We start from the raw sequence: 18,166 nt of genomic DNA on the forward strand, positions 1-18,166 counted from the left end.
TCTTGATCTCGGGGTTGTGAGTTCAAGCCTCACATTTGGTGTAGCGATTACTTTAAAAAAATTCTGTAGGCTTTTTAAAAAATCAGAATCATTTCAAATAAAGATAATGATAAAATGCCAAGGTCCCAAACTAATATTGTTCAAAATAAGAAAGGATCATCATTGGGATCCTGGTGTTCGCTTTGTTTTGTTTTTTAGAGAGAGTGAGTGCAAGTGAGGGGAGAGGCAGAGGGAGAGGGAGAGAATCCCAAGCAGACTCCACGCTCAGTGTGAAGCCCAACTCGGGGCTGGATCTCACAACCCCGAGATCATGACCTGAGTGAACACCGAGAGTCGGACCTTCACTGACTGAGCCACCCAGGCGCCCCAAGTACGGGGATCCTGTTATATTCTGACAGTGGTAAGGGCTGACCGACTGTTGTCATTAACATCAGTGCCATAAGAAAGTAAAGCTTTTATGCCCTGCAAGCATATTTGTTGTGCACATCTTGAGATTGAGGTATAAAGCCATGTTTGACTAACTTTTTTTTATTACTCTAACACAAGCTAGCGATGGGATCGGGCTGGAGGGAATCCCTTCTGTCTCTCTTCCTTATTGGATATTGGTCTATGCCAGAGAGCGTGCACCCTGTGTGTGTGTTTGGCGTTAAGATGGTGAAATTATGTTGTTTAGATGGTCAGTCTCCCATTCTTTTTACATATTGTCAGTATATCATTAACCAGATGCTAACTGTCCTTCAGTCCCACGTCCTCTGCTAATGCGCTGCCAGCAGGAATTAGAGAAAATGCAGCTCAAGTGCCCCTTTCTCATCACTGGTGAGCATGAGGACGTCCAAGAACCCTTCCTGCTCTGACCTGCTGCTATATGACACCTGGTCTGATGGCTCCCTCTTCTACAATAGAGAGAAACTGACTTTTTAAAAAACAACAGTTAAGCATCTGCCTTCAGCTCAGGTCATGATCTCAAGGTCCTGGGATCAAGTCCCACATCGGGCTCCCTGCTCAGCGGGGAATCTGCTTCTCCCTCTCCCTCGGCCACTCGCCCAGCTCCCGCTTGTGCTCTCTCTCTGTCTGTCTCTCTCTCTCAAATAAATAAAATCTTTAAAAATAAAATAAAAAATAATAATAATAAAAAAAAACAACGGTTGAATAGTGGCAAATTTCCTGTGCTTCAACATGCTTTGCAGCTCATCCAGCAGATATCCCCGTTTGCTGTCTTTGGTTTACATGAGACATACTCAGGCCTGGCTGCACATTAGAATCACTCCTAGGGAGCTTTTTAAAAAATCCCTGTGCTCAGGCTGCCCACCCCCAGGCCAACTAAATCAGAATCTCATGAACGGGGCTCAGACCTCACCATTTTTTAAAGAGGCCCAGGTGATTGTAATGTGCTACCAGAATTGAGAACAGCTGAGTGTATGTATAAATATTCTATTTCTCAGCAATATCGTGGGCATCTTGAAGCTTAGACCTGTCTGGAGTCTTTTCTGGATCTCTCACGCTCAAAATGTGCCCTCTCACTGATCTAGAGACTTTTTTTTTTAAAGATTTATTTATTTGAGAGAGAGAGAGTGAGCAAGCATGAGCAGGGGGAGGGGCAGAGGAGAGGGAGAGAGAGAATCCACAAGCAGATGCCATGCTGAGTGCAGAGCCTGACAGGTGGCTGGACAAGTGGCTCGGCCCCAGGACCCTGAGATCACGACCTGAGCTGAAACTGAGAGTTGGCCGCTTAACTGACTGAGCCACGCAGGTGCCTCCGATCTAGTGACATTTTTAAAGGTATTTTAACCCCATACAGAACCTCTCCAAAGGAAGAACAGGACGGGATGGGCCCTTCCTCTCACCATTCTGTCTTGTTCCCGCCTGGTGAACTTGTACACATTCTTCAAGGTTCAGCTCATGTACCACGTCCTCTGTGAACTGCAAAACCTTGTCTGGGACTCCTTCATTCCTGGCTCCAGTGACTGGGCCTCCAGCAGCAAACAGAGGCAAACAAGGATCCTCCTCTCATGGGGATGCCGTACTAATGACACGATTTACTGAGCGCCCTCTCTATGCAGACACCACGCCTTTTCATCTTCTAATAACCCTGCAAGGTACCAGGTACATCTCCAATACATACTTGGGTAAAGTGAGGCTCAGAGAAAGTCAAGGTGGTACAGCAAGTTTGTGATCGAGCTGGGTAGATTGCTACCTAGATCTGGGTGGCTCCAGAGCCCCTGCAGCTTCTGCCCTCACACACATTCTCTGTACGCCCGGCACTGCACTGAGCTCTTTTTGTGGATAATTGTGGTTTTCTTATGCTGTCTTTATAGAACATTATATCACATCAGAAGTAGCGGTGAACATGTCTGATTCCCCAGTCAGGCAAGAGGGAAAGTGGTTAGGCATGCAGTTCCGGAACTGAGCTGTCTGGGTTCGAATCCCAGCTCTGCCCCTTTACTGGCCATATGAACTTGGGCGAGTTAAGCGACTTCCCTGTTTCAGATGCCCCATCTGTAAAATGGTCTTGCTAGTAATAGTTTCTAATCGGAGTAGTGGGAGGTGATAAATAATATATCTCAAGTGATTACAACATCTGGCACTATCATTTCACTGAAGTTAATTTTTATTGTTATTTTGGGTGGGGGAGCGATCTAAGTCTTATCACCTTTGTATGCCTAGTGTTAGCACATACTAGCAATCAACAATCTGTCCTGCAAGGGCTGCAGACAGAAGCCGAAGTCCTGAGTAATCTCTCAAAATCACCAACATTTGGCATTTTTTGAAAAGATTAAAAATCTCCACGACCTCCCCTCCAACCCCTCACTGCTTCTGTTAATGCCCTTGGGGTTGGAATTTGAGATATTCTATCCTTATTCCCTGCCCCCTTTCCTGTCTTATCCCCTCGGAAACGGGACTCAGTACGGGAGACAACCGTGCTGTGTGTTCCCACGGTGGACAGCGAGTGAGAGCTGCAGGGTGCTCCATTAACCCCTTTCACATTCCTGTCTCTGCTCAGACCGGTCAACCCTCCATCCCCTTCTTTCTACCTTTCTGAGGGCCTCCTGCCCTTCCAGCCTTCACCTGGTTTCCGCACAAAGCCTTCCTGGGGGGACGCTTCAGCCCACAGCGACCCCTCCCGCCTCTGCATTTCTGTAATAACATCTGTTTTTTGTATAGTGCTTTCATATCTCCAGTAACCCATTTTATCTTCTCCCATTGAGGGAGACGTGGTGTTTACCATCCCCATTTTATCAGTGATGGAATTGGGTCCGGAAGAACTAAACAGTTTGCCAAGTCTGGACTTTAATCCAAAACTCTGACTATAGCTCTCAGCTCTTTCTATTAGTAACTGATATTCTTACAACACTCACTGTCTGTGTCACACTTTGGACACATAGGGTGTGTGGGCTTGTGTTGTTAGCTGCCCCTCCAAGCCTATAGGTAGGTATCTGCCTTTCTCAAGCTCCCTGGAGGAAGGGAATGGATGACATTTGTCTGTACCCCCACGGCCTAGCAGGTGTTAAGCACCTAGGTGTGTCCCGTGCATGCTAGTGATACGGCGAGGCAACCTCCCCTGGCTGTCCTTCCCTTGCCTCCACACCTTCCTTCTGGCTACATTCAGCTAGAGCACCAAGGGAGACATCAGAAACAGGGCCGAGAGAGAGGGAGGTCACCTGAACATGAGTAGGTTGTGTGAGCGCCCCCCACTCCAAGCCCCCGAGGAAGGAGCTCCTCTTACTTCTTGAAGTTCTTTGGGCACAGGATGTTGCCCTTGGTGTCGAGTGGAGGTGCCCTCACTTCGCTCCTCAGCTTGAGTTTCTCCAGCTCTCTCAATTCCTGTATCGTCCTGACAATCACCTGGTTCTTCCTGTTCTCGTCCACGAAGATAGGAGTACAGCAGATGAAGCTCAGGAAGCTGTTCTGACCCATCCAGGAGGGAGGGAGGATGGGGGGCTCTGCTGGGGGGCAGCCGTGGGCCCTGGGGTCCGTCAGCCAGCGCCACACGTTGCTATCGTAGGGCCTGTCGGGCCTGGTGGGAAAGGTGGCGGGCAAACGGCCCACATCAAGCCACGTGTGAAAGCCCCAGGTGTGCTGTGCTGCGTCCTTCGAAGGGTAGATTAGTCGGCGACGCACCTCAGACTTGATTTCCGTGCAGGGCGGCGGCTTCAGGGCCAGCCGGTGGTGGGCCTGCCGGGTGAAGCCGGGCCACTCCCAGGACTCACTGGGAAGGAGGAACTCACGCTGAGCCCACGTTTGGTGGGTCAGGAGGGGCTCGCTGGCGTGGGCCATCTAGGGAGAGACAAAAGGGAGCCTGGGGGACCACTCAGCCTCTGTCTCCCAGGAGCTGCCGCAGAGACAAGAGGCCGGCCTCCTCAGACCCGGGACTCTCATCAGGACCCTGGTGGCCTGGCCGAAAACCGTGTCTCCATTCCTGCCCTGCCGTCAGAAGTTCTGTCTGTTCTGTAGGGGTCCCCTGGGTTTCTCACCTGCTCTCTCTCTCCCACCCCCTCTCCTCAGCCATCTCCCTGCCCTTCACTCTTACATTACCTGTCCTCTCCACTCTGGCTGCCATCCCCACCCCCTGCCAGGAACTGGTGCTCCTAACACGGTACGTCAGGCCTGAGGAAACTGTGAGGGGAAATGCCCCTTACTAAGCAACACGGAGAAGGAAAATCTTTTTCCAGAGAATGCAGCCCAGGGGCTCTTGTCTCCCGGACTTGTCCTGTTACCCGTTTCTCTGTCATCAGTGCATTTCCCTCACTTCTCATCCAAACACAAGCAAGTATGGAAAACACCTAGAAAGCTGGTTCCTTCCCTTTCCTGTGTCCCACCTCCCGTGAGATCAACAGTAGCAGCTATGTATTGACACTGTGCTAAACACACCCACAGCCCAATTAAGCCTCATAATCCTTTGAGCAAAGTGTTGTTAACTGTCCCATCTCAAGGATGCAAAAGGCAAGACAAAATGAGGGTGAATGAGTCACCCAAAGTTGCCAGGTCAGTGAGTGGCAGAGCTGGGACTTGAGCCATCTCCTGCGCCACTCAAAATGCCTCCCCCTCCTTTCCACCCTAGGACTTTGATTCCAAAAACTCACCTGTCTCTTGGGCCCACTCCACTGTCATTTCTCCATGACCGCCCCAGTAGGTGGGGTTGGGAGATGTAATAACCAGGCATCTCCTTTTCTCTGTTCTGAGCTCTGTGTTCACAATACCATAGGATTAAGAGAGGAAGACGGTAGGAGAGCTCTGGGCCAGACCTACTGACCGGAAGAAAGTACGGCCCACCCCAGGGGGACAGCCCTTAGCCCAGCAGGTGCAAACAGATAGGCTGTGGAGATGGGGCCCCACCTCCTACCTGCAAGAAAGGTTTTTGGACATGGGATGGATCATTCCGCCCTCTGGGTTGTCTCTGTGGGCTACTGGCCATTCTCCTTGTGGGCCTGATTGCCAGGAGGAGCCGCTTTGTAGAGACTTTCCTGGCAGCATTGTTTGCTGTTGGGGTTGCTATGGTGATGCTTCCTGGATGGTGACGCAGGAGGCAGCCCTTACCTCCCCCTGGGAGGGCTCATCAGTCCCTTGGGCCCTGGCTGCCTTTCAGGTGAGACAGGCAGGGGATAGGGCTCATATGTTTTTGGCAAAAGATGGTAACCAGAGGGGCTTCCGGGGACAGACTTACCTAGGAGGGCAGGAAGAGAAAAGGCCTGGCTTCCAGGCCCCGGGTTGGGGTAGAGGTGGTCCTGAGGCACCTATAACTGAGCCCATCCTTCCCTACTGCTCCGGGAGGTGAGGGCCCTGCCCCTCTGTAGGCCTTTCCCTTACAGGGAGCGCTAAAGGGCCAAGTTAACCATCAGGTTGAGAGGTGCTTAAGAGGCTGGCCATGCAGGACCAGCCTGGGAGATCTGCCAGTTTCTGTGCTAGAAAGGATGTGTGCCTGTGCAGGATGTGGGAGGCAGCCCAGGCCCAAGCCCTCAGCACTCTCTATCACGTGCTGCTTCATGCTGGCTTCAGGCCTTACCTCTTCCCGGTCACCACCATCACATCGTCTCCCATGGCCTTCTCCACCCCCTCCGTATGCCTCAGGGACCAGACACCGACACGCCAGAGACCACACTTCCACCCTGGATTTTATTGACAGTTATGGTAGTGTTCGTGAGCTGGCTCACAGGCCTGTGGTCAGCTGGGGCCTAGGGTGGCTCTTGGCAAAGAAGTGTGAGCTAAGGAAGCTAGGCAGGGCAGGGCCCCTTCAGTCTTCTCAAGCCTTGGGCCAAGTTCTTGGCAATGGCTAGTCTCTCTGGCATGATTAGGGACATTATCAGAGAAACGTCTCATGGGAGCACATCTAGGGACCCACATTCTTTGCTTCAGATGCATCCATTCCCCCATCCCCAATTCAACTCTTGACCCATTACAAGAGACCTTTTTATCGGGATTTCTTCTTGCAGGAAAGCGGACTTGGAAACATGGGGAGGTGGGAGGGAGGGGCAATAAGAGGGACCCTAGGAAGCCGACCTGCTTGTCTGGGTGCCTACAGTAAAGAGCCCTTGAGGCAGGTGTCCTGGGCCTGGAAGAAACCGTGCACTGCAGGTCCTCCCTTCTCTAGGAATTAAAAGCAAGGAACAGAAGCAAACTGAAACCCCTTGTCATCCTACCCACCTTCTGGCAGTCTCTAGATAATGATCTAAGGAAATAAGCTTACATTTATAATTAGAGGATAATTTGGAGAATATACACTATTTACAAGGGCCACCCTGCAAGAAGCAGGGAAGGTGGGAGACTGCTGGGCACAGGTGTAAACAGTCTGGGGAGTTCCTAATCTCTTTTTACCCTTGTTTTTGCTGTTCCCACCCTTCAGCTCCTAGCAGGGAGAGTGAGGAACTGGACTCTCTTGGGGAGCACTGGTGGCACAGTGACCGGTCACCAGGACCTCGCTGCTTGCAGAGGGCTCAGTAGTGGCCATGGCGTGACCAGGCGAAGTGGAGCTAGAGGAGTGGACGGTCCTGCCTGCTGTCCTCACTCCAGATGAGGCTTAGATGGCCCAGCCACACGAGCTCCTGGAAGTGTGGATGGTATGGGCAGCAAGGGTAAGGTCAGGCCTCTACCGCAGCTCAGGAATGAACTGAGCCCAGCTGATGCTCTCAGGGCCCAGAGGGTCCTCCTCCAGGCCGGGAAAGCTGATGTCCAGCAGGATCTTGCTGAGGCTGTCGTTCATTGTGTCCAGAACCAGGCCTTCTGTCAGAGAACGGTTGGCAGAAAGGCTGGCCACCTCTGGCCCGGGGGAGTGTGGCTTGGGGACTTCCATATCTGAGGGGGAGGAGGTGCTGAAGGGGTCAGAGGTGAGGTCAAAGGGCTCTGAATTGAGGAGCTCTCGGGGTGAGTCAAAGAGGGGGATACTTTTCAGCGGGGTGGTGCTAAAATCCGTCAGCCCCAGGGAATCAGGCAGGGGGCCAAAGGCAGCCTGGGGGGGTTGTACTGGGCTGAAATCTAGCCCCCCTACTTTGGCTGGGGGTGTGAGCCTCCAGGATTCAGGGGTCACGGGGAGGACAGATTTGCTCGGGGTGGAGGAGATGGGCAGCGTCTCCTTAATGGGGGTCTTAAAAGGTCCTCCCTCCTCCTGGGAGTAGCCAAGCTGGGAGGCAGGCTCAGAGGACTCTGCGGGCAAAGGGAGCTCTGTGGCTCGCTGGGAAGCCCCAGGGCCCTCGGAGAAGAGGAGCTCAGGCTCGTCCAGACAAGGAGGCAGGAGGTGCTGTTTCCTTCGAGACCGGCTCATCTCCCTCCCCTCCCTTCGTTTAATCACGAGCATTTCTGAGACACACCGGGCTGGGGACTTGAGCCCACTGTAGGACTTCTTGGGCCTTGGAGTGGGAGAGTGGGACGAACCCTCCCAGGAGTGAGATGATTCCTCTTTGACAGACAGGCATGGTGAGGGCCACTCCTCCAAGGGTGGGCTCTCCACTTTGATGGGTCTCCCCAAGGGTGGCATTTCCTCTCCAGGCTGGGGTTCTTCCTCCTTGATGGACTGAACTGGAAGCAGAGGAGACAGTCCTTCTCCAAGCAGGAGTTTGTCCTCTTGCGCAGGCCCTGTGGTGGGCAGAGGGGCCACCCCCTCCTCGGCTAGCAGCACCTGAAAGGAAAGCAGGGGTGCGGTGAGAGGGAGCTCTCCAGGCCTTGATGCTCACCCCAGTCACCAGGCGGGACACAAGGTCATGACTAAAATAAGCCACATGCTGGTACTGGTCCTCTTTTTTGTCTTTTTAAAGTCTTATAAACTATGAAATATGAGAATATATGATGAAGGTGGTAGTTCAATTCTGGGGGTAAAAGGTAGAATGTTGTTTTAATATGGCGCTGGTATAATTAGTACCCAGCTGAGACCATAAAATTGGATGCCTGTTTCATACCATATACAAAGACTTCAACAGAAAAATTAAAACCATACGAATCCTGAAAGAGAATCTAGGAGGCTACATGTACAATCTGAGGGTGGGGGGCGACCTTCTTAAGCAAGACTGGAAACCCAGAAGCTGTAAAAGAGAAGAGAGACATCGTTGGCTATATAAAAACTTAAAATCTTCCTATGGCAAGAGATTCCATAAACAAAGAGACAAACAATAGAAGTAAAAAAAATATGTATCTTCAGCACCAAAGACAGAGGTTAATATTTTAATAACAAAGAACTTTCACATATTGTTATCAAAACCTCATAGAAAGATGGGCCATGCCCCTACATAACTATCTCGGTGAACCATTCCAAGTGACCTAACATGATGAGAAGGTACTCACACTTATCGATAAGCAAAGAAAGATAAAATGAGACAAGGAGATTTCATTTACACATAGCAGATGGGCAAATAGTTCAAAGACTATTAATACCAATTGCTGGCAAAGATATTGGTCTTGTCACATATTGCTGGCAGAAAGGTAAATTATTGTATATTTTTTTGGAAACCAGTATCTAGCAAGATTTAATAAAATGGAAAACACCTTTCCACTGGGCAATCTCATGTCTGGTTTTCTAGCCCACAGAAATAAAAGCACTTGTAAGAAAGGTACCTGCAAAGATATTTATTGCTGTGTTGTTTGTAGGGCAAAAAACCCAGAAACAAAATGTACCCATAAAAGTGGAATGCTGGAAAATTTATGGCTTAGCCACACAGTGGAATATTGTGTGGCCATTAAGAAACAATGAATTCGAGCCAATGCCAAGTGACTTGGAAGAATTTCCCTGTGGCAGGAAAGTGTAGTGTGATTCCATTTTGAATGTTCTGGGTGTTATATGTCCATATATAAAATGGTTATGGCTGTATGTGTACGTATAGTACGTGAAGAGCAGGGATAAATGATGAAGGCAAGCATACTACGTTGTCAGCACGGGGTATCATGGGCAGCACGGGGATGTGAGTGAAGGTGGGGGAAGGCAGGCAGAAAGATAAGAGGGGGAAAAAAAGATTGCAAATAAAACAAAAACAGTATAAGTGCTCTAGTCACATGGATACATTTAGGTAAAATTACGTATGATGGTATGTATTATTTTATGTATATTTAAAAAATATTTTTTCAATTAAAAAGAATAAAGCAAACCCAAGTCTCTCTAAACTCCAGAGCCTAGGCAAGGGAACCCTTTTCTCTGCTTTGTTATCAGTCGGCTCTCGCTCACAAATCCTCTATAGAGTTAAGTCCAGACTTGGTAGCTCATCACGAAATGGTCTTAACTTCACCCTCCTCACCTTCTCCTCAAGCTAGGCCACTGATGCTCAACCAGGGGCGCTATCCCCACCCTCCTGCCCCCTAAGGGACATCTGGCAATGTCTGGACACATTTTAATTGTCACACTGGGGGATGCTCCTGGCACCTAGTGGGGAGAGACAAGGGATGCTGCTAAAGATCCCTCAGCGCGTAGGACCGTACCTGTCCACCGCCAACAAAGAGTTATCCAGCCCCGAATGTCAACAGTATGGAGTCTGAGAACCCCTGAGCTAGACTGATCCAATCACTCTACCGTTACTGGGTATAAACCGGCATCTCCCACCTCCATGGCACCGCCCATTAGAATGCTGTTGCCACACCTGTTTGCTTACCCAAATGTGATTCTTATAAACTCATTAGGTATCCATGGGCTTCTGACATTACTTTCACCGTAATCCAAGTTCCTTTTTAGCTCTTACAATGCTCTTGAATTCTCCTTTGTCATACAAAGGAAATGCCTTGTCTACCCAACTAGATTTATAAGCTCCTCCAGGAACATTTAGCAGAGAGCTTGCAAACCATAGATCCAACGCTTTTAATTGACTGGAGCGTCTCGTCAGAGGAAAACGGAAGCCACTCACCTTGGGCGCAATACGGACTCGCTTGCTGTGGCGGGCAAGCTCTGAGCTCATGAGTGAAGCTGCCAGGGGCAATGGCACCTTTACCGAGGGCTGCAACACCAGTGACTGGTTCACTGGGAACTGGATGGGTACCAGGTACGAGCTGACCCGTGGTAGCAGCGGCTTCATCTTCCGCCCTAGGAGGACACGGGAGAGATCAGGAGCAGGGGTCCAGGGATCCACCCCTTCCCAATCCCAGGAGCTCTGCTCTCCTTCTCTGGGCTCAACGCCCTTCAAGCTGGGCCCAGACTCCTGCAGTCGGGTTGTCTAAAACACGCCCCCCAAGCAAGGACTAGCCTGATGCCCACTGTCCCATACTAACGTGCGCCCAGTGGGAGTTCAGTTTTGATGGTCACGTTCCGGCGGAGCTCAGGATTGGGTCGTTTCTGCTGCTGCTTGTGGCAGAGAGGGAGAGAAAGAAACCTGGGTTAGCGAGGCAGGGGGAGAAGGCAGGAGAACCCTCCAGTGGCTCCGGGACCGTGCACTGAGCCAACCGACAGCCCAGAAAGAAAAGGCCGGTCTGGGGCGGATGCAGGTGAGCACTGTCTCCAAAGCCTGGTTAGTGGGAACAGGTGATGGCACGCAGACATACGATGGCAGGACAGTCCTACCACCTCATCCACGTGTCCTCACCACCCCCGGGGGATGCTAAAGCGCGGAGCTCTACGAGCGGCCGAGAAAAGCCAGGCAGGAAAGGGAGAGGGAAAACTGCCTCCTGCCAGGCCTAAGCCATGCACTCGAGGTTGCCGTCTGGCACGAAGCCCGTGGCACGTCCTCCTGCCACAGCATGCTCTGCTCCGTGCACTGTTGTCGTGCCCGTCGAGGGGGAGGAGAAGTGGGCAGGAGCGGGGGGGCGGGGATGAGGTGGCGGCCGTCAATTTCCTTACTCCCGGGGGCTAGGGGTGCTCTGCGTTTAGGGCCGGCAGTCACACAGCCGCACAGGCTCCCTTCCCCTGTCCACTAAAGCCATGCTGCACAGTGAAAGGGAAACAAGGCCAAGCCCCGAGCCGGGAGGAAAAGAATCTTACTGATTCCAAGTGCTCAGGCGATTGTGGAGACCCTGGGTCCAGTGGCTGGTGGCGGTCAGGCATTGTGGGAGAGAAATGAGATGAAGTTACCACCAGCGTGGTCAGTATGCCCGGGTCGGGAAAAACAGCTAGTGCTGTGGGATGCTGAGGGCCACGGGGGACGACTTTCCCGCCCAGGGGAACAGTTAGAGCTAGCAGCCGCCTTATGGGCACTTTGAAATCCCCAAACTTCTGAAAAGATGTTCTGGTGGCTCAGTTTCTGGTCTCCAGGCTGAAGAAGGGCTCTTGCAAAGCAAGGGTTTCTAGACTTTCTCTGTAAGAATCACCTCAGAGGCTTGTTAAAAATGTATGTTCTTAGGCCCATCCCAGACCCACTGAGTCAGAAGCTCCCAAAAGCGGCGTCTGGGAAGCTATATTTTAACAAGCATCCCGGGCAATTCTTACCCACAAGGCACTTAGGCAAACAGTGTCCAGGGAAGTTGTCTATTTGGATCAGGGCAGCCCTCCCCAGGGCCTGGTCTAGCCCAGAAGTGTGTCATTCGGTGTGTGTCAACCATACTTAATTCAGCTAGTTTTACGCAGGTGGTCTCTGGGCTGGCTGGCTTCTAACTCTGCCCTGGCCAGGTAAGATCATCACAAGGAGGACTTGTTTCCTTTTGAGATGGATATTATGATGACCAATTCTGGCCCTATTTAGATGGAACCAGGATACTCACCTTGAACACCTGGTCCAACGTCAAGTAGCGATTGGCACTGGGGTGGATAGTCCAGAAGGAGACCTTGCCGTTGGCAGATGTCTCCCGAACAAACATGTCGTGGAGGGAAAGGTTGTGGCGGATGGAATTCTGCAAGGAGAGAAAGACAACTACTTATCAGCTACTTTAGCTTCAGAGTCATCCCCTTTGATGTTTCCCCAGGGGACATCAGCCTCAGGCCTCCCCCACTGTAGCCAGCAGTGTCCTCATGGTCTAGGAGCTGGCAAGCTGGGCCATAAAGCCATCAATCCAATGGCTGGTGGTAAAGAAAAGACCCGGATGGCTGTCGGCGGCTAGGAAAGAAGACTGAGGCCATGAAGCATTCGGTAGCAAGACAGGTGAGTGAAGAAACTAAGAAACTAGGAAATTTCGTTGAGGTAAGCGTGTGAAGAGTTCTATTGTGGGGACGCCTGGGTGGCTCAGTCCGCTAAGCGTCTGCCTTCTGCTCAGGTCATGATCCCAGGGTCCTGGGATCGAGCCCCGCATCGGGCTCCCTGCTCAGTGGGGAGCCTGCTTCTCCCTCTGCCTGCAGCTCCCCTCTCTCTCTCATAAATAAATAAAAATCTTAAAAAAAAAAAAAAAAGAGTTCTACTGTGGAGGAAACAAAACAAAAATACCCTTGCTTGGAGCTGCGCCTCTGTCAGAAGACCAACACTGTGGCTCTGTCAGGGTAGTGTGAGTGACAGCGACTCCAAGGGACCTCAGTGTCCCCACGAGTACAATGAAGAGAACGTCCCTGCCTTCTGGAGAGGACATGTGACATTAGAGGAGGTGAATCTTGGATCACGAGGCTCACGGACAGCATTTTTTTGTTCATTAAGATCTTTTCATAAAGCTACTTAGTCACGGCAGCTGCGGTTCAACGGAGCACAAGAGGAGGCTCAGTGCTACCCTGGACAGTCTCTCCAAGACCTCTACCCTTAGGGACCTCAGGGAGGGACCAATGAAGTGGCTGCAGAGCTCCTGCTGACCATCTTGCCTGGAATCGGCAGGATCAAGTCACGTCCGAGAAAGATACAATTGTTTATGGTTCCAGCTTTCTTTGCATTTAACTGTTCCTCAGAGCACCACACACAAAGGGCTGTACATCTGCGCGGACACACTGCTGGGCCAGAGTGACCTCGGCGTTCGTCGCTACGGGTTGCTATGTACCTTCCAGCCTGGCTTGGCAATGTGCTTGAAATAGGGGAAGTGGTCCTCGATCCAAGTATAGATGTCTTTCAAGGTCATGCGCTTCCTCTCGGTGCTATTGATGGCAAACTGTATCATGGCCATGTAAGAGTATGGCGGCCGCTCAGACACAGAGTCCTGCCAGGATGCTGATGCTCCCGGGGGCTCCTCGACCTGAGGGTTACGAGAAGCCAAAGGCAAGGAGAAAAAGAAATGACATGGAAGAGTTCACAATGCCTGCCCTGGGCCCCCAGCAAAGAACATCCCCCAGAGAAACCTCTTAACTGGCAGAATTGTGCTAGAAACCTACTCATCTGAGACGACTAGTCCATAGAATAAAATTTTAGGATTAGGAAGCATAGTGATGATCTAGTCCAGTCCCTAGACAATGTGGAGCCACTTCTCTGTCATTGTTCATTTTGTTGAATATGTTGTCCCATCATAAGTGGAGGTCCAGTCTGCTGGTAGAAACCTCTCGGGAAAGTTTGGGTGTACATTAGGATTCTTAAAGCATTGATTTTATCCTAAAACCATACTCATTTTTCAGAGTCAAGAGACCAATGTCTTCGTCTGCTTTCTACTACTGATGTGATGTGAATAAACCGACCTCTTTTCAGGGTTTGTATGAGACAGATACTCTCAAGAGTATAGGACAGACAAATGTCTGCAAAACATACATGTGGCTAAGTCTCAGGCAAAGAGCTGATCAGTCACATTTGAAAAAACTGAGCTCTGGGCTGCCTGGGTGGCTCAGTCAGCTGAGCCTCTGACTCTTGGTTTCAGCTCAGGTCATGATCTCAGGGTCGTGGGATCCAGCTCTGGGTTGGGCTCTGTACTCAGCTTGGAGTCGGCTTGAGATTCTCTCTCTTTCTCTGCCCCCCCGCCCCTCTGCTCGCTCACTCTCTCTCTCTCTGGAATAAATAAATCCTTTAAAAAATACATAAAAAATTTAAAAAACTGAGCTCTAACTTTAGAAAGGCACAAGTTTTAAGTTTTACTTATGCACACATCCATGTAAATTTTCACTTTTTAAAGGCTGTTCAATGACTGATTTCAGGGTATATGCAACAATATGGCAATACTGAAAACAACCCCAGGCCACATAGTTGGGTCAAATCGAGTTTGATTACCGGGGAAGCATTTAACATTCACACCTAACTCACTTTATTTGCTATTAATGTATCTTCTAATAGAACTATCTTGTACTCTATCTTATGCTCTAACCTTTCATACTGTTGGGCTGCCTCTTTAAGGCTCAAGTGGCTTTCCCAACTAAGATCTCTTCATCATTTTCTGAGTACCTGCCAAGGGCAGAGTACTAAACTTAGTGCTCATGGAATACTGAGTGAGCCAGCAGCATCTGCCCTCGAGGAAATTTCACAGATGGGGCAAAAAAGATTCCAGGCAGAAAGGTAGCTCAAACGTTATGCAGAATCGCACTAAGTGAAGTGCTAATACCAGAACTTGGAAATTCTGCTCCAGGTCACTTGATGCTCAAGGTCACTTGATCCATTTCCCTTCTTAGAAATTCCCTGCACTGGCCCTGACTCCCCTAGTGAGAAGTCACCTTTACCTGACTCTGTTCCAGGTGACGATTTTCCTTTTCCTCCATCTCTTGCTTGACGCTGCTGGAGCCCAGTCCATCAGAACTCATCTTTCCGAGCCACTGGATGTTGGTCAAGCTGCTGTCGAGAGTGCAGCCTGCTGCCTCGCCTCCAGCTAGAGGGGAAACAATCCAAGATGCCACTTAGCTGCCTGATCCAGCGTGTGGCAGGCCCATCAAAATCGGAGGTTGGGGAGCATCTCTCCGAGACCTCTACCCGTAGGGACAGGGATCACATGCTGAATCTATTGTGGCCCTCAGGTACTCTGCCCCATTAAGGATTTCAGGAGAAATTCAGGAGAGATCAGTTAAGGCAACCTTAACAAAGAGTTAGTATTTGCACAAACAAAGTCACTTTTCCTCCTCATGCTTCAGTTTTCTCCTTTATTAAAATGGAGAAAGATTTCTATTTCCTTATACGGTCGATGGGGAAGATAACTCGCACAAATAAACAAATCCTTTCCTAATTTAAAGAAAGTAAGAGAAATGCTAAATTATAATTTGGGCACTTTCAACAGCGCCCAAAGGATCTGGGTCAAGGATTCAGGATGAAGAAAGACAAGACTTTCCCCTGGTTCAGGCTAGGTGCCTGTCTGTTAAGTATCAACGTGACGGACTGCAGTCCTTGCCACCAGAGAGGAAAGGCTGGGCTCCTCATCCCTTTGCCTCGCAGACCACATACCACAGCTCTCCCATCTCTGCCCAGGAAGGGCTCCAGGTGGTCTAGGAAGATTCACATCCCTAGCTGCCGGCTTTGGTCCCAGGGTCTCGGTGACCACTTCTGTCCTCTTGGGATCATTGCTGGTTTGGGCTTGAGGCTGGGGTCCTGGAGGGCGAGTGGGGGCTCCCCCACAGCTGATGAGGATGAATTTGTTGGGCCCACTGCTGCCACTCTCTTTTCCTTTGGCGGTCAATGCTGTGATGATGCTCTGGATATTGGCATTGTTAGGGACGGCCACCACTTGGGTGTTGGGCATGGTGGGGTGGTTAATGATCTTGATCCCAGCTGGAAACTTGCAAGAGTTGGACTCTGCCGCCTCCTTGGAAGCCTGTGCTTGACCAGGCTCTTGTTGGGCAGGGGGCCTCTTAGGTTCCTCTCCTGATGTTTCACCTGGGGCATGTTGAACAGGAAGGGGCAGCCTCCGTCTTTTGAGAATCAGTGGCCGACGGGGGCTGGTTTTCATTATGAATCTGTGCTTTCACTCTCCATTGAGAATCACAAGCATGGGCCCTGGAAAGTGCAAGGAACAGCAGGATGTCAGAGATTTGTTAGGCTGAGAAGGAGGTACTGCTAAAGAGAGGTGTTCCTCTTTCCATGACCAAAAGCATGAGCCCACAGGCCCAGGTTAATGATCCCTGGGCCTCTGTAAAGACCTCAGACAATAAGGGGATGAGTTCTATGACAAAAGAAAGCTAAAACTGAAGCATTTCAAAAGGGGAAAGCGGGACTGGGTTGAAGGTAGGTCAACACGGCCAAAGGTCTTCCGGAAGCTTAAGAATGTTTGGCTACAGAAATGAGTGGGACAGTTAAAAAAATGTGGAAATTTCTATTATTGTTTATTATACTACAGATCACTTGCAGTGACTCTAGGGACAGGAATGCTGGAATTGAGGACATTTAGCAATCTGAGGAGTCCGGACAAAACTCTGATCCCGTAATCTATTTTATGATTGATAAAGCCTGTATATTTTTACATCATCTTAGTCTATAAATAAAAGGATCAGTGCCCATGGGATCAGAGGAGAAAGGCAGATTGCACTATCGCTCCCTTGCCATCATCTCCTACTTCACAAGACCTCAGAGAAAACGGAAACTGCTCTAGTCAAGGCCCCTGGGGCTATTCATCTCACAGGCTATTATCCTTGCACTGGTAAAAGAAAGAGTACACTTTTCTTTCACAATTTGCAAAATATTTCTATAGCGACATTTTAGTCCTTGCGTGTGTTTATTCCTACTTTAACTTTCTAAGCATGTTACTCGAGTCCTTGATTTCTTTTCCAGAACCAAGACTCCTGACCAGTAGAATGTGCTGTCATCAATATGCTAAGGTGGTTCTGTCATGTTAAGGAAAATAGTTTTATCTTTAAAAAAATAAAATGTGTTTGTTGGGTGCCTGGGTGGCTCAGTTGGTTAAGCGTCTGCCTCCGGCTCAGGTCATGATCCTGGGGTCCGGGGTTGAGCCCCACATTGAGCTCCCTGCTCAGCGGGGAGTCTGCTTCTCCCTCTGCCCCTCACCCCGCTCTCGTGCTCTCTCTCTCTCAAATAAATAAAATCTTTAAAAAAAATTTCGTGTTTGTTGATTTTAATAGATACACGGGATACTCTGCCATCATGTAAAATTGTGTAATCCTATTTAAAGGTACTTTGACAGAAGAATGGGCTGTCTGTGTTAGGACATCCACTATCTCCCTAAAAATGACTGTCACAGTCTGATGACATTTGCCATCTGCTTAGAGTTCATAGGCTCTCTCCACTCTGCCTCCTCCCTTTCCTTTATAACTAGGTTTCCTCTACTTTCAAATCTCAGTTTTATTTCTACCTCTTATCTCTTCAAGCCTCCCCCCGCCCCACCAATGAGTAAATACTATTATTCCTTCCCCAACCCCAAAAGGTATCTTCCTGGTCTAAGGCTTAATTTTGTTTTCAACTCTGATCAGTCTCTTCCTATCATGGCCAACACTTTAAGCTAGGGGACTTCCAGAGTGACCCCTCTGACACCACTGCCCATCCTGACCACGGAAACTTTGCAGGTTCTCGGAAAAAAGGATAAGGGCCCTGGAAAAGGGTGGAGTGGAGGCAGTGCGGCTCAGTGGTGAGAGCGCTTGGGAGCAGGGGAGGGTGTGGGCAGGTTTGTCTTTGACTTAATGCAGAATAAGCTCAATCTTCATGCCAGCCACGGTCTGCCTAGAAAAGTAGGCCACCCCAGCAGCCCTCCCAAGGTTGTGGGCAGGGCGCAGAGGTCAAACTTCCAGGGAAGGCCAAGAGGTGGTTTGAGAAAGAAGTGAGGACAAGGCCAGGAGGTTGGCCGGATGCAGAAAAAGTTTGCACCCTCTCTCAGCCCTCGTTCCCGTGTGGCCCCAAACCTCCACTCCGGTCCCGCGCCCTGCTGCTAGACCCCCTGATCTCGGCGCCCGAGCCCGGGCTCCCTGCCTCTGCCGGGGCCGGGGCTTGGACTCCATTCCTCCGCCCCCCGCTCACCTCCCGACTGCAGCCGCCGCCGCTGCTGGGCTGTGGCTCCAAGGGCGGGCTCCGGGCTCCTC

General features: G+C 50.3%; 2 protein-coding genes across 3 annotated transcripts; both read right to left on the reverse strand.

Annotated features, from left to right (window-relative positions):
- Positions 1 to 3,720: 3,720 nt before the first annotated feature.
- On the reverse strand, positions 3,721 to 5,413 carry TEX52 (testis expressed 52). The gene is made up of 2 exons (XM_032390770.1): positions 5,342 to 5,413; positions 3,721 to 4,275 (listed from the first exon to the last, which is right to left on the reverse strand). The coding sequence occupies exons 1-2, from the start codon at positions 5,411 to 5,413 to the stop codon at positions 3,721 to 3,723; spliced, it is 627 nt and encodes a 208-aa protein (XP_032246661.1).
- Positions 5,414 to 6,090: 677 nt separating this feature from the next.
- Positions 6,091 to 18,154, reverse strand: FOXM1 (forkhead box M1). Of its 2 annotated transcripts, XM_032390890.1 has the most exons (9): positions 18,105 to 18,154; positions 15,588 to 16,136; positions 14,870 to 15,021; positions 13,285 to 13,476; positions 12,094 to 12,222; positions 11,378 to 11,422; positions 10,672 to 10,741; positions 10,311 to 10,486; positions 7,082 to 8,107 (listed from the first exon to the last, which is right to left on the reverse strand). In XM_032390890.1, exons 2-9 carry the CDS (start codon positions 16,087 to 16,089, stop codon positions 7,082 to 7,084), a joined length of 2,292 nt encoding a protein of 763 aa, XP_032246781.1. In that variant the 5' UTR covers positions 16,090 to 16,136; positions 18,105 to 18,154. The 2 variants fall into 2 exon arrangements, with proteins under 2 accessions (XP_032246782.1, XP_032246781.1); XM_032390891.1 differs by lacking the exon at positions 18,105 to 18,154 and having other exon boundaries at positions 6,091 to 8,107; positions 14,876 to 15,021; positions 15,588 to 16,059.
- Between the last annotated feature and the right edge of the window lie 12 nt (positions 18,155 to 18,166).

Source organism: Phoca vitulina, unplaced genomic scaffold, assembly GCF_004348235.1.
Source record: "Phoca vitulina isolate PV1807 unplaced genomic scaffold, GSC_HSeal_1.0 scaffold59, whole genome shotgun sequence".
Lineage (NCBI taxonomy): Eukaryota > Metazoa > Chordata > Mammalia > Carnivora > Phocidae > Phoca > Phoca vitulina.

Excerpts from the sequence above, each read along its gene's own strand:
- FOXM1 (XM_032390890.1), bottom strand. The coding sequence starts at position 16,089 with ATGAAAACCAGCCCCCGTCGGCCACTGATTCTCAAAAGACGGAGGCTG. Across the intron at positions 11,423-12,093 it reads CGTTGGACCAGGTGTTCAAG|CCACTGGACCCAGGGTCTCC; the intron begins GTGAGTATCCTG and ends GACCGCCACCAG. Across the intron at positions 10,742-11,377 it reads CGCCTGAGCACTTGGAATCA|CAGCAGAAACGACCCAATCC; the intron begins GTAAGATTCTTT and ends TGCCACAAGCAG.
- TEX52 (XM_032390770.1), bottom strand. The coding sequence starts at position 5,413 with ATGGCCAGTAGCCCACAGAGACAACCCAGAGGGCGGAATGATCCATCC. Across the intron at positions 4,276-5,341 it reads TCCAAAAACCTTTCTTGCAG|ATGGCCCACGCCAGCGAGCC; the intron begins GTAGGAGGTGGG and ends GTCTCTCCCTAG.